Source organism: Dipodomys spectabilis, unplaced genomic scaffold (genome assembly GCF_019054845.1).
Source record: "Dipodomys spectabilis isolate Male_0828 unplaced genomic scaffold, ASM1905484v1 ptg000002l, whole genome shotgun sequence".
NCBI classification, from domain to species: Eukaryota; Metazoa; Chordata; class Mammalia; order Rodentia; family Heteromyidae; genus Dipodomys; species Dipodomys spectabilis.
The window spans coordinates 39,793,162-39,807,559 of NW_024870679.1; the positions used below are offsets into that span (position 1 = coordinate 39,793,162).

Here is a 14,398-nt window from a genome sequence, read left to right on the forward strand (position 1 = left end):
GAGGTGGAAAAAAGGATTAAGACAGGGAAAGATAACCAAATTAAATTTTTCATAAACTCAATAATGGAATAAAGACATTTGTTCTGTTAGTCTTTACAGTTCCTATATGCCTAAAAATTAAAAATTAATATAATAAAGTGAGTATATTCTTAGTGCAGTTATTCAACTAACATACAAGATCCATGATGTTATTTTAATGCACTTTTCCAGCCTCATCCTTCACTATTTCCCATATCAGTGGTTACTAAGTCTTGGACATCTACACATCACCCTCATTATGTTTGCTATGTATGCTATCTCCCTTATGACTAATGAATATTTTTCTTTTCATCATTTGTAACTGAAGTAGCTTTCTATAATAAAAAATAGGAGATCACATGTTTAATATGCTAGTTATGCTTTTATAATATGGATATAAATAAATGCCTACAGATATTTATTTATATGTCTATAGATATATTTATATATCCATAGATATATAATGTATGCCTTAGAAACACTTAAAAACATCATCAAGTGTCACACAATTATAGGTTACACTGTCTTACACCAGTGGCCCTCAACTGGTGTATAAGATTGCAGGAGTCTTGTCAAAAATAGAGGCTCCCAGGAGACTACAATGCTTGATAAGAAATGTACTCATTATCTTGCCCATGTAATTGTAACCCCTCTGTACAGTATTTTCACAATAAAAAAAAATAGAGGCTCCAATGCTTGATAAGAAATGTATTCATTATCTTGCCCATGTAATTGTAACCCCTTTGTACAGTATTTTCACAATAAAAAAAAAAAAAAATAGAGGCTCCCAGGCCACCCACATCCCTAGGGGTTCTGATTCAGGCAGTCAGAAGACAAAACTTTTGCCCTGCATCTATCCTGGACATCCAACAAATTGTACTATTTGCCATTCTCTAGGTAAGCTCCACAGTGGGCTTCTGAATTTTTCCTATTATTGCCTCAGCTTGAAGTACTCCTCTCTCTCACCAAGTCAATGGAAATTAGACTACATTTTAAGACTCATTTTAAATATCACCATCACAATAAAGTACTTTGACTTGGATGTGACATCTCTCTCATTTCAACAGCCTTCCTTCCCCTATCAATTTATTTCCATTTCCATATGGATGCTTATCAGATTCAATGTAATATATGCCTACTTGTCTTATTCCCCCTCCTCAAGCATAAATGTTACCTGAGGGCATGTTTTATATCTTATTCAAAAGCAGAGATTATATTTCAGTCATTTTATGCTTTGCATACAATAGTTACTTACATATTTTCCGGGCTCCAGTTTAACAATTTTATTGCTATTTTAAAAATTGTACAGCACAGAATATTCATTCATAAAGCATTACAAGTATGAGACTCTAGACTCTAGCTTCACTTTCAAAATAAGAAAACCAAAGTTACATTCTAGAAAAAGTTAACTCTTAAGGTGTTTTAATTCTCAAGAAAATAGATTAATAAAAAATACCAAATTCAAGTTTTAAGAAAGAAAAGGAGGGAAAACTGTTTAATGTATGACTACCTAAGTAAAAGTATATTATTATTAATGTTTTGGTTTTTTTCTTTGGTTGGCCATGGGGTTTGAACTCAGCCTGGGCACTGTCCCTGAGCTCTTTTGCTCAAGGTAGCATTCTACCACTTTGAGCCACTTCCAAAAGCTCTACTTCCAAAAGCAAATTACTAAAAAAGAAAAAGTACTTGAGAATCTTTTTTAAGTATATTATTAAGTTATTAACTGACAGTGTTTGATGCTTGTACAAAGCTCCATTATCTCAAGATCAGCAAAGTTAACTGATCTCACAAAATTCTCAGTACTCTCAAAACATTACAAAAGAGTTTCTCTTTGCCTTAATGATGAATATTACTGATTCACTAGAAGCAATAATTTCTAGTTATTCCTCCAGTGTAAAAGACATTAATAACTCTTTTTAAACAGAAAACATCAATATGCAAGCCATCTGTAAATTGTTTTTTACTTGCTAAAAAATAATCTTTGTTCTGTTTCTACAGACTCTTCTACTGCTCGAAACATGATTATTTTAATCCAAATAGAAAACAAACTGGTGAAAATAGAACTTCTAAATGGAAGATGTTCATCAAAGCATCAATATGTCACAATATCACCTGACATGTGATATCACAATATCACATCACTTTATCAATACAATTATAAAGCTAAAATATACAAATGAATCCATCAACTGCAAGTATCAAAGAAAGAAAAAATGAAGAATGCGTGCTTTGCTCCCTTTACTTGGCCCTCCATGTCGACAAGGAGGGTACACAACAGCGCTGTGCGAGCTGAAGCGTCGGGAAACGTCCCCCATGCCTCATTTTTTCCTCTTCTCATTCATTTTCCTGTCACACTCCTGGCAAGTTTCCCCTTCTACATGTCAGGGCAAGTAAAACAAACCTACTTTATATGAGACTTTATACTTAACTTTTTATTCTATTTTTTTACATTGTTGAAAAATATAATTTCAACTAAGTATATCCATTTTCCTTAACAAATTAACTAGAAGTAAAACTAATAAAATAACTATTATATCTAAGTACAGGTTAAAAATTTTCAAAAAATGATTCTAGTATTGATTCCACTTATCATAAAGGATAACCTATAACTAGCGGTCCTAATAGAGACCCATCCAATTATACTTACCTCTGACGCCCGGAATCTTTTTTTTTATTTCCTAAAGTACTAAACACTCACAGACCATTAAGCCTCTGTAAATGTTTTAGCGGTAGTCAAGGACCAAAAACATGCAGAAGTTTAAAGGTAATAAGAAGTTAAATAACCTGTTTTAGAGATCCTGAAGTAGACTAGATCAGATTAGACAAGCTTATTGGAAGGTAACAACTCAGCTCATCTGATGTAGCAGTCCTGAGAAATCCAAAAATATCATTTCTCTTTTAAAAAAAATACAAGAACACTTGGACTAACAAGAAATAATGCACAATTTGGCTTGATCAAATACTTCATTAATTTTTTTTTATCCCTAAGGGATTGCCCTTTAAATTTCTCTTCTCGTGGAATATAACCTAATTGCTTGCTCAGGGCTACAGTTTGCAGGATTTTTATTTCAACAGTGCCACCTAGTGGAAAAATCAATACTTTTCACTTAGTTACCAGTTTTATTTGTCTCAAACACTGACTGGAATAGTTTTATTTTCTGATTTGCAATAGTTCTAACAGTAGTAACATTAAAAGAGAAATTCCTGACAGCCTGGGAAGAAAAATTTGTGAGACTCCTATCTCCAATAATCTACTCGAAAAATCTGGAAGTAGCACTGTAGCTCAAGTGGTAGAGTGCTAGCCTTGAGCAGAAAGAGGCAGGGACAGCACCCAGGCACAGAGTTCAAGCCCCAGAACCAGGAAAAAAAAGAGGGAGAGAAAGAGAGACACAGAGAGAGACATTTTATCCAGGGTAATCCTAGTACTGGGGAAGCTGAGGAAAAAGGATTCCAAGTTCAAGTCCAGATTACACAATGCGCACACACACACACACACCCCATAAAGGAGAAATTTTATAAAAGTATCACAATTTAGCATGTTTATCTTCTTAAATGCTATGATAAAAATTAAGTCTTCACAAATATAATATTTTAAATAGAGGTACCTTAGTGATTTCTTCAGAAGCTCGTTTGAAGTCCTGAACATTTCGACAGTAAAATCCTATTGTACAGCTAGGATCCATTTTTCGAAATGACATCTTTTTGGGAGAAGGGCAGTGGAATGTCTGTAATTTTTAAAGTTCTTTAGAATTAATTTGCCTTTATTTGATGGACTTAAGTATATAAAAGACTATTAAAATTTGATATGGAGCTTTTTCTCAAAACTATAAATGCACTTTCAAATGGCAATTCAGTCCTTTCATTGTCTTTCCTACTCCCCAAATTATAAAACACAAGACCTAAAATTGTGAACAATTTAATTTACCCAATTACCTTATATATCGGAAAGCAAATTGTGTTCATTTTAACACAAAAAGAGATGAAAAATGGTTTCACTAAAATGCCATTTCTATAAAATTGCAATTAAGTCTATCCTGTTAGAGATTCTTTTTTTAATGTTTACCAACCTACTAATAAGGATATCAAGACCTTTTAAGGCAATCTGTATACCTTCACTAAATGTCCTGTATTAATAGGAGGTTAACTTTAAGAATAGCAATTAACTAATAGAACTAGTACATACCTGTGCATTTTTCAATTTAACACTTCTATTGTGCTTTACTCTAAATTCCTGCTTATTCTCAACAAGGCACAGGATGAGACAGCTAAAATCTTGCCCTCTTTCTCACGAATGCTCCCTGTAAGTTCATTTCTCTCAAGTGGTCACAGTGCCAGATATAAATGGGCTGGGCAGGCTGCCCTAGTGTCTCTACCCTTGTTAATGAGATTTGGTCTAGAAAATACAGTGTGGGAAAAGGGCTAAATATAAAGCTAATCATTCCAATCTTTTTGTTCTTCACCACAGTAGTTTGGAACTGTGTTTAAAAGATATTTTATAATGTGAACACTTGAACACCCTATCCTTAAAAATCATTCATGCCACCAAGTGTTTTTCTGTAAGAATTTTTTAAAGTTTTATAAAAATTAAAGGTTAAGCCAGGCACTGGTGGCTCATGCCTGTAATCCTAAACTACTCAGAAGGCTGAGATCTGAGTATCACAGTTTGAAGCCAAGGAGAAAAGTCCATGAGATTCCTATCTCCAAATAACCACCAGAAAGCGGGAAGTGGAATTGTAACTCAAGTAGTGTAGTGTGCTCGCTCGAGTATAAGAAGCTCAGGGACAGTGCCTAGTCCCTGAGTTCAAGCCCCATGACCAGAAAAAAAAAAAAAAAAAAAACACCACCTAAGGCACTTTAACTTGAAAGTAGTATTAAAATTAAAGTAGTATTAAAATGTATATTTGTTATGTTTATCATAAATAAACATAACAATCAAAACATGGTAGGATACAACCTAAACAGAAACTCCAAGGTCCTAGTTAATACAAAGATTATCATACTGGAATTTTACTGATAGTTTCACCTACATTTTTGTGAAGAAATTAAAAACAGATATGGTAGAAATGTACTCATTAGCTAACTTATGTAACTGTAACCCCTCTGTACATCACCTTTACAATAAATAATAGGTTAAAAAAAACAGATGTAGAAAGGCACAGAAAAGTAAATAAACATGTCAGTTACAACATATCTTATTACATCTTATTACATTAGGCATACGAGAAATTTCTATGAGAAATTATTCTATACACAAGTTATATAAATACAGCCATCAGCCAAACTCATTCCAATTCATCAACAAGAATTGCTTCTTTAGTTTTTATTACTTAGGGATAAGAAAGAGAGCCAAACAGTTTGTACAAAGTTCAATAATATATTCTAATCATCTAAGAGAGTGTCCTGTAGTGTACTAAAGCATTAAAGTTTTCATATAGGAACCACTAAGTAGAATAGGCTTCTATTCACTGCAGTGCCTCCATCATCATTGTATTGCCTCCATCATCATATATAACAACACTTGTTATTTACAATTATATTGCTATCTACAAAAAAGTTTCATAAATTTATCACCAAAAACACAAATATAAATTACTAATCACTGAAAGCTGTAATTGCTATTGGAGGTTTACTGCATAAGTACTAGAATTCTTAGGCATTTTATATCATTTAAATTAAAACTACATTGTATTGTTCGCTCAAAATTCTGAAGTCAAGCCAACATTAATTTATTATTCAGAATCATTTGTTTTTTCAAAAACAAATGACTATATTTTGCCAAGTGGCTTTATACAAATATACTCACTTTGTGATAATTTCTTGAGCTTTAAAGGTATGATTCCTTTTTAATTTTTAAAATTCTAGCTTTTTTAAATAAAAATAAAAAGTGACTTTAAGCCAAGTGCTGGTGGCTCATGCCTGTAATTCTAGTTACTCAGGAGGCTGAAATCTGAGGATCATGGTTCAAAGCAAGCCCAGGCAGAAAAGTCCATGAACCTATTAAGTCCATAAACTATCCCAAAAAAGCTGGAAGTAGAGCTCTGGCTCTAAGTATTAGGATGGTAGCCTTGAGCGCAAAAGCTCAGGGACAATGCCTAGGCTCTAAATTCAAGGCCCAGGACTGGCATCTCCTCCACCCCCCAAAAAAGCAGCTCTATTTAGTATACACATTGGGGAATGTGTGAACATTTGGCTTCTGTGACAATGGCATACACTTCAAAAAAAAAAAGGCTAAAAACAATAATATAATAACTCAATAATAACTCAATAGCACATACTAAAATATTTCATAAAATAATCTAAAAAGCATTAAATTGCATATGATGTTACAAGGAAGAAAGAAAATAAACAGAGGACTTTAAAGAGCTTATGATAATGCCTTGCATCTAAAAAAGGCTCCAGCAAATGATGATTAAAAATAAAGAACTGAGTTGGTCTGATTTGGTTTCAAAATGTTCAAAGTTCAAATCTAGAGATGTTAGAACTCAATCCTGTAAGAATAACAGCAAAGAATATAATCTATTTAAACTCTTTTTCAAATTTAAATATTTTAATATTCAACTTAAGAATTCATAATCCTATTATATTTAGGCGTTCATAAAGTTTCAAGACTACAGCAATTATTTACATGGAATTGGATAATCTAAGATTTAAATTTCTATCTATTGACAAAAAAAGTATTGATCAAAAAAACTAGTATATGAGTAAATGAGGTAGGAGGGTAGTTTTAGAATACACATATAATTTACTATAACATAGTAATATAGAATAATTTAAAATCCCCTCTCTTGGAACATTATGAACTTTAGACATGACAAAAAGCAAAGAGTAAAATTTTATTCTTGTACAAAGACAACTTATAGTTAATGTATTAATAGGAAAATAGGCTGAAACAAGTAATCTAAATCCTTTCAAGAAAATAAAAGACTTTCAAGAAAAAACATCGAAATGAATCAAGATATTTGGGCTGGGAAGGTGGTACAGTGGTTGCCTAGCATGCATGAAGCCTGGGGATAGATTCCTCAGCACACATAAACAGAAAGAGCTGGAAGTGGTGCTGTAGCTCAAGTGGTAGAGTGCTAGCCTTGAGCAAAAGAAGCTCAGGGACAGCGCCTAGACCCTGAGTTCAAGCCCCAGGACTGCCCCCCCCCCCCCCGCAAAAAGATATTTTATAGAATTTCGAAACTATAATATCTACTTTATAATGCTATACAATCTACTTTATAATACTACATAATAACTTCTGTGCATTTACATTACTAGATTTCAACAATTTTTACTTTACAAAATAAAATATTTAAGTCTATTCTTCCTTTCCATTTCTCTTATCACCTCCCCACTTCAAGCTTTCATTGCCTTACTTCTGGAGGGTTACAACAGACTCCCAATAATGAACTGCCCTTTCTAATCCTGAATGCATAGACTTACTCAGGATATTCACTTACTTGGGGTCTTTGCAGAACCTCTCAAAATATCAGATGGATGGTCTCTCTATATACCATAAATACTAATAGTCTTCTAATTTGCCTATTTTAAGTAATATTAAATACTATCAACTGTTTTCCATGTGAATTTCACATATCTACTGTTTATAAGGAATCATTTTGGCCCAGATAAACTGAAAATGTAACTTAGACTTAAGAACTGGTGCCACAAAACCACCGTGCAGCAGGAAGGAAATTACACTGTGGTTCACAAAGCTCAATTCTGTGGCACCTCCCACCTGTGTCAGCCAACTAGCAAATATTATTAAGGTTTATATTCAAGATGTATGAAGGAAGGAAAAGATATTTATTTTTTAGTTGAGGTAAAAATTTAAAAGGATTCTAGGATGTCTCAATAATCTTTCTAAAGCAAATTTTAATCTTGCAGTTTATTTTCATAATCTAGTCATTAAATACCGTTAAGCATTAATGTTAGCTAGAAAGCTATTAGTAAAACAAAGCATTTAATCATCTTTCCAACTAGTCAAGCCCTTGAGCATTAGTGATTCATGCCATTCAAGTGACTGAAATTATTTTATTCAATAAAATTACTTTAGTCTGCAAAAGCATCAGCTGGGGTAAAGAAAGAACCAAAACCATGTTATAATTACATCTCCATAATAAACTCTCAAAATTTTTCTTAATTAAAATATTATAGGTCACAAAAATTACCCACACAAGGAGAAAGAAGAGGCTAATAAATAATAAAGAAAATAAATTAAACTACTGAAAACTTAATGAGAGGCTAAGATTTTTTTCAAGGATAAGATTTAATTACTATACTTAAAGCAAAACAACTTTGTAGATAATCTTATTTTGTTGGTCTACCTTCTCTTTCATTTCTCCTTTCTTTTTCTCTTTTAAAATTATATCTAAACTAAGTTCTACAGTACTGTTTAGCTATCTTTCTACAAATTTATTCAGAGGCTTGATCATTTATTTTAGTAGGGCAACAGTGTAAGTTGGAGACAGAGATAAATGAACAAGAAAGTATATCACAAATTAAAATTCAGCAACAAAGTACTTAACCTTTGACCACTGTGTTGACGATGGTTTTATAAATCAGTAAAATATTGATTATTAACTCGTCGTAATACTATACAAGCACAACTACCCAACACATCTCTAAATAATTAGCTTGCTTTATACAGTAAGAAAACAATACCAGCTCTTCATAAGTAGTACCTCAAGAGGGAAATCCTTTATGCTGACATCTACAAAAGATTGGCAGTAATGAGGATCCATGTAAATCAAACTGTCATCTACAAGGACAAAACAGAAGACAAGTAATTCAAAAAACACCTTATTATTACACTGCTTACAATCCAATTTCTATGTAGAACAGCTGAAAAAAAATTCTAGGAGTAACAGCTTGGCAGACTGATATTCATTGACAGAAGCATAGGTTTGCACAGGATAGATTAACTTTTGCATAATCAAATATGCTTGTATAAGCAGAATTTTTATAAAGTGATGAGTCTGTCATTTAATTTGGGGAGATAAAATTACTTTCACAAACACACAATTATATTCTACAGTTTGCATATGAAAAATGTATTGCACGTCTTTATTCTGGCAGGAAAAACATATTGCTTGTCATTTTATCATCAACTAACAGCACCAAAACTAGTAAAAAGTAAATATGTAAATAGCAACTGCCAGAATGTGGCAGCAGTGTCTTCTGAAGTTTAGTGAGACCAATAAATTATGCCTTGTTTATGTAATAACAGAAATTAAACATACATTTTTAGAATCCAATTATCTTGTGGGCCAAATGACAAATGAGTGGCTATGGTAGGACTGATGAATGTATAAGGTACTCATTTTGCTCTGTTAATCATCCTGCTTCCCAGATGATCACATATTAACTTTCTGACTTTAAAAAAAAAAGATGAAGAAATTACTAACCTTGAAATCCAGCAAAGTAGTATGACTGTTTTGGTTTACCACCAATAATACCCACACAGTATTCAAGGCTTAGAACACCCTGCCCAAAAGAAATTAATATAGATTTAGACTGAGACCAATAATAATTACTTAAAATAACAAATCTGTAGTACTAGTAGTTTCCAAATTTTTCACCAATTAGTTATTATTTATTATATTTGCCCCATATTCTACAGTCCTCTTCTCTTATAGACAACCTTCTTTTTCCTCTAAATTAGTCAGGATTAATTTGGCTAATCCTGACCAGCACATCTTTCTACATTGAACTATTTTGTAGTCAAGCACAGGAGGCTGAGATCTGATGATCATGGTTCAAAGCCACCCTGGGCAGAAAAGTCTATGAAACTCTTATCTCTAAGCACCAAAAATGCAGAAAGTAGAGCTGTGGCTCAAGTGGTAGGGCACTAGTACTTAGCAGAAAAGGTCAGGGACAGCACCCAGGCCTTGACTTCAAGCCCCAGGAACAGCACACACACACACACACACAAAACAATAACAACAACAACAACAACAACTATTTTGTGTCAGGGAAAAAATAAACAGCACACATTAACTTCAAGCCCCAGGAACAGCATGCGTGCGCACGCACACACACACACACACACACACACACACACACACACACACACACATTTTGTGTCAAGGAGAAAATAAACAGCACACATTAACTTCAAGCCCCAGGAACAGCACACACACACACACACACACACACACACACACACACACCTATTTTGTGTCAAGGAGAAAATAAACAGCACACATTAACTTCAAGCCCCAGGAACAGCACACACACACACACACACACCTATTTTGTGTCAAGGAGAAAATAAACAGCACACATTAACTTCAAGCCCCAGGAACAGCACACACACACACACACACACACACACACACACACACACACACACACACACACACACACACACACCTATTTTGTGTCAAGGAGAAAATAAACAGCACACATTAAAGTACTAAGATTCATGCCAAAGCCAAAACAGTGGCATTTTGGTTAGTTAGTGCAGCCTGTCACCAATCTATATCTTAATCAGATTCTTTCTGTATTGGTATGTATGTGATGTGTGCTGGAGCTCTAAGTCAGGCACTGGGCACTGTCCTTGAGCTTTTTTGCTCAAGGTAAGTCCTCTATCACTTGAGCCACAGTTCTATTTTTTGGTGGCTAACTGAAGATAAGAGTCTCACAGACTTTCCTGCCCAGGCTGTCTTTGAACAATGATCCTCAAATCTCAGATTGGGGGTGGGGGGGCGCAGACAAGCAAAAGAGGTTATATGTACATATGACCATATAACCTGATGCTAAGCAAAATGAACCCCAAGATAGGGACACAAGTGGTTTTATCTTTGTTGCTGTTCTTTTTAATGTACTTATAATGTACTATGTGATTTTTTTTTGTTTCTTTGTATATTCCTCCCCCATGGTACAACCCGTTATCACTGTATTTGATTCCGGTGTCCTACATCTTGTATATACATTTTTCTAATTTGGGGAGGGGAAGGGAAATAAAAAAAATACTGAAATAAAGATTCAGGATGAGCCCTTGTAACAATGAGATGTACAAGACAAGTATATTGTAAATGAACTTTACAACTTTGAGGGAGAGGGAAGGGAGGAGTTGGGGAGGTGGGGAGGAAAGGGATGGTAGGAGAAAAATAAAGGAGGGTGTAACAATAAAAAAAAAAAAGAAATGTACTCGTTACCTTACATATGTAACTGTAACCCCTCTGTACATCACCTTAACAATAAAATTAAATTTAAAAAAATGAGTCTCATGGACTTTTTTGCCCAGGCTGGCTAATTAAAAAATCAAGAATATTTCAATAAATCAGCATACAGGCTGGAAAGGTAGCTCAGTGGTAGAGTGCTTGCCTCACATGCATGAGGCAATTCTCCAGCACCACATAAACAGAAAAAGCGGGAAATGGCTCTGTGGTTCAAGTGGTAGAGTGCTAGCCTTGAACTGAAGAGCTGAGGGACAGCGCCCAGTCCCACAGTTCAAGCCCCACGACCAGCGAAATCAATCAATCAATCAATCAGCATATGCTTTAGACTACTAAATATTCTAAACAAAGTTGAGCCAAATAATCTAACTTTTAGAAAATATGCTTAGTAGTCAATTAAAAAATTCAGAAGAATCAATTAATGTCTTATCAATAGTTCTTGCATTAATTTTCACATTATAAAATACTACTAATGATAAAAACTCCAAAAGCATTAAATGGTTATAAAGTTCCCTTCTCTTAAATGAGAGGATGTACTACAATCTATGGACTACAAAATGAAGAACACACATAGTTCCTGACATAAAAAGGTTCAACTCAAAATTTTTCCATTACAATGGTACAAAAGCTATTATATATTCATTTGAAACCATATTTTTGACTTTTGGTAGGTTAGAAGCATTAATCACATTCTCAACTTAGAATATTTTCAAATTACAATGGCTTATTGGAATATTACCACATTATAATTTAATTTAAATAGCTTTAATAGCCATAAAATATTCTATTTTGTAAATAGAATATTCATCCCTTAAGTCCTTCATTATACATATTTAATTGAGTTATTTGAATAGTTTGTCCCCTCCAAAATTCATATCCTAGACCTCAATCCCCAATGCAAGTGCTGAAAGACAAAAATGTTTAAAGGTATTTTAATCATAATGGTTAATATCCTCATGAATGGATTGATGTGACTGTAAGGACTAGGAGTGTTCATTCTGTCCTGCTCTTCTGCTAAATGAAAACACAGCAAGAAAGGCCCTATTAAAGGCTAGTGCCTTGATTCCAAACTCTCCAGCCTTTCAATATCTACAAGAGAATAAATTCCTACTCTGTATAAACCACCCAGTCTCAGGTATTCTGCTGTCTATTTATTTGTTTAGGTAGTATTATGATTTGGACTCAGGACCATGCGTTTGCTAGGCATGTGCTCTACTAAACCCTTAGGTATTCTGTTACAGCAGTACAAAACAGACCAAATTACCCTTTAAAGAATGATGTTGGGGGCTGGGAAGGTGGCTCAGTGGTAGAGCGCTTGCATTGCATGCCTGAGGCCCTGGGTTCAATTCCTCAGCACCACATAAGCAAAAAGAAAAAAAGCTGGAAGTGGTGCTGTGGCTCAAGTGGTAGAGCGCTAGCCTTGAGCTAAAGAGCTGAGGGATAGCATCCAGTCCCAGAGTTCAGGCCCCATGGCCAGACCCAAAAAAAAAAAAAAGAATTACGTTGTACATATTTAGCCTTGTAAAAATATCAGAATTTTTTTTAAAAGGAGAGCTGCAACTGAAAAAGAGTGAAACAAAATAGCCATATTAGATTAAAATCATAACTAATTTGAACTAGCTAAAAATTATTAAAGATAAAATTTCACAAAAAACACAGGTATTTAACAGTAATAGGATATTTGGCATTAAAGATTCTACTGCTTTCCTCTTAAATAAAAATCCTTACAATGGAGGCAATCTGATCAGATGTTTGTGTCCAGGGACCTGTGAAGAAGTGAAAGCTCTAAGCCTATCAAAAGCTGAAAAAAGAAAGAAAAAAATTATAGCAAGAATCATCACTGAGTCTTCTCTTAAAAAGAACCAGTTCCAAGTAATGGAAGAAAGCATCTGTTCCTGACATCTATATTTTGTTTTCACCAGACTAGAGCAGATTTAGCAATGACCACTTAAAAGATTAGGAGCCAAAATGCCATTACATATAAAAGCCATGTCTCTGGAAACAAGAAACACTTTTCTGTTCCTAAGAGAGCTTCTTCACAGTTATCTAAGGGTGAGAATTTATTGAGCTGTATCCATAAAGCAATAAATAAGACTAGAGTAATCAGTCAAAAAGGGAAGTCTTAATTTGTCTTGCTGAAGAAGAAGAATATATTGGATATTCTTCATTCCAGGTCTTTACAAAAATAAGAATAAATATATAAACCTCTCATTGTAAGGGGTGATAAAACACACACCAAATTTCTTTCTCCTCATAGAATGTGGAAAGATGTCAGGGTGGTACCATCGCTGAAATACTGTGGAATTACCTTGAGTAATGAGTATGAAAGATCAAACTGAACAGTGAATTTTAGACTATAAATGCACATTGGTTTGGCAGGAAAATATACAACTGCTGACCATACCAAAAAAAAAAAAAAAAAAGGAGCAGAAAGAAAGAGAGGAAGAAGAGATAGTGCAGAAAAGGAAGAAGAGATGCTTACTTTTTTTAAAGACTATTTTGTTTTTAGACCTTTTTACTCAAAGTGAATATTTCTTCTTTTCTCTTCCTTTCCTATTATTTGTAATTGTATTAGCATACATTAATTTTACAAGAGGTTTCATTGCTGTTTCCCTACATACATATATTTGGATCAAATTCATCCCTTGTTAATCTTTATCTCCTATTTCCTCTTTATTTTACAGCTTTTACTGGGTTTCATTGAGTTATTTTCATATATACATATACATACATATAATGTATTTCAATTATGCTCATGTCCATCAATACGTGAATTTCTCTTTGCTTTGGCTCTTGACCAGCTCCTCTGGCCAAGCATAGCACTTACCATGTAAATTATTTTACTCAACTATTTCAGATATTTTTACCTGATAATTGAAATTCTAAAATGTCTTAAAAGTCACTGTTCTCTCATTTTAGTAGATCACTGTGTGAACCAAATTAGTAAACACTGAGGAAACATCTTCAAAAACTTGAGAAACAATAAATGATTCTGCTATCAGTTTGTTATCTGAGCCTGAGAGTATCACTTAACCTATTTTTTTTCTATTTTATTAAAAATAAAATAAAATCCTAGTGGCCCAGACCTGAAATCCTAGCTACACAGGAGGTTGGGATATGAGGATAGTAGTTCAAAGGCCGTCTGGGCAGGAAAGTCCATAAGACTCTTATTTCCAATTAGCCACCAAAAAGCTACATGTGGAAGAAAAAGATAG

General features: G+C 33.9%; 1 protein-coding gene across 5 annotated transcripts in view; it reads right to left on the bottom strand.

Moving 5' to 3' along the window:
* Positions 1–14,398, bottom strand: part of Atg4c (autophagy related 4C cysteine peptidase) — a 64,663-nt gene that overhangs the window by 10,600 nt on the left and 39,665 nt on the right. For all 5 annotated transcript variants that reach the window (XM_042681638.1, XM_042681613.1, XM_042681604.1 and 2 more), the window contains exons 8-10: positions 9,408–9,486; positions 8,685–8,761; positions 3,624–3,743 (exon numbers count right to left, since the gene is read on the bottom strand). In XM_042681638.1, coding sequence (XP_042537572.1) covers positions 3,624–3,743; positions 8,685–8,761; positions 9,408–9,486 — 276 coding nt within the window. The remainder of the gene's footprint in view (positions 1–3,623; positions 3,744–8,684; positions 8,762–9,407; positions 9,487–14,398) is intronic.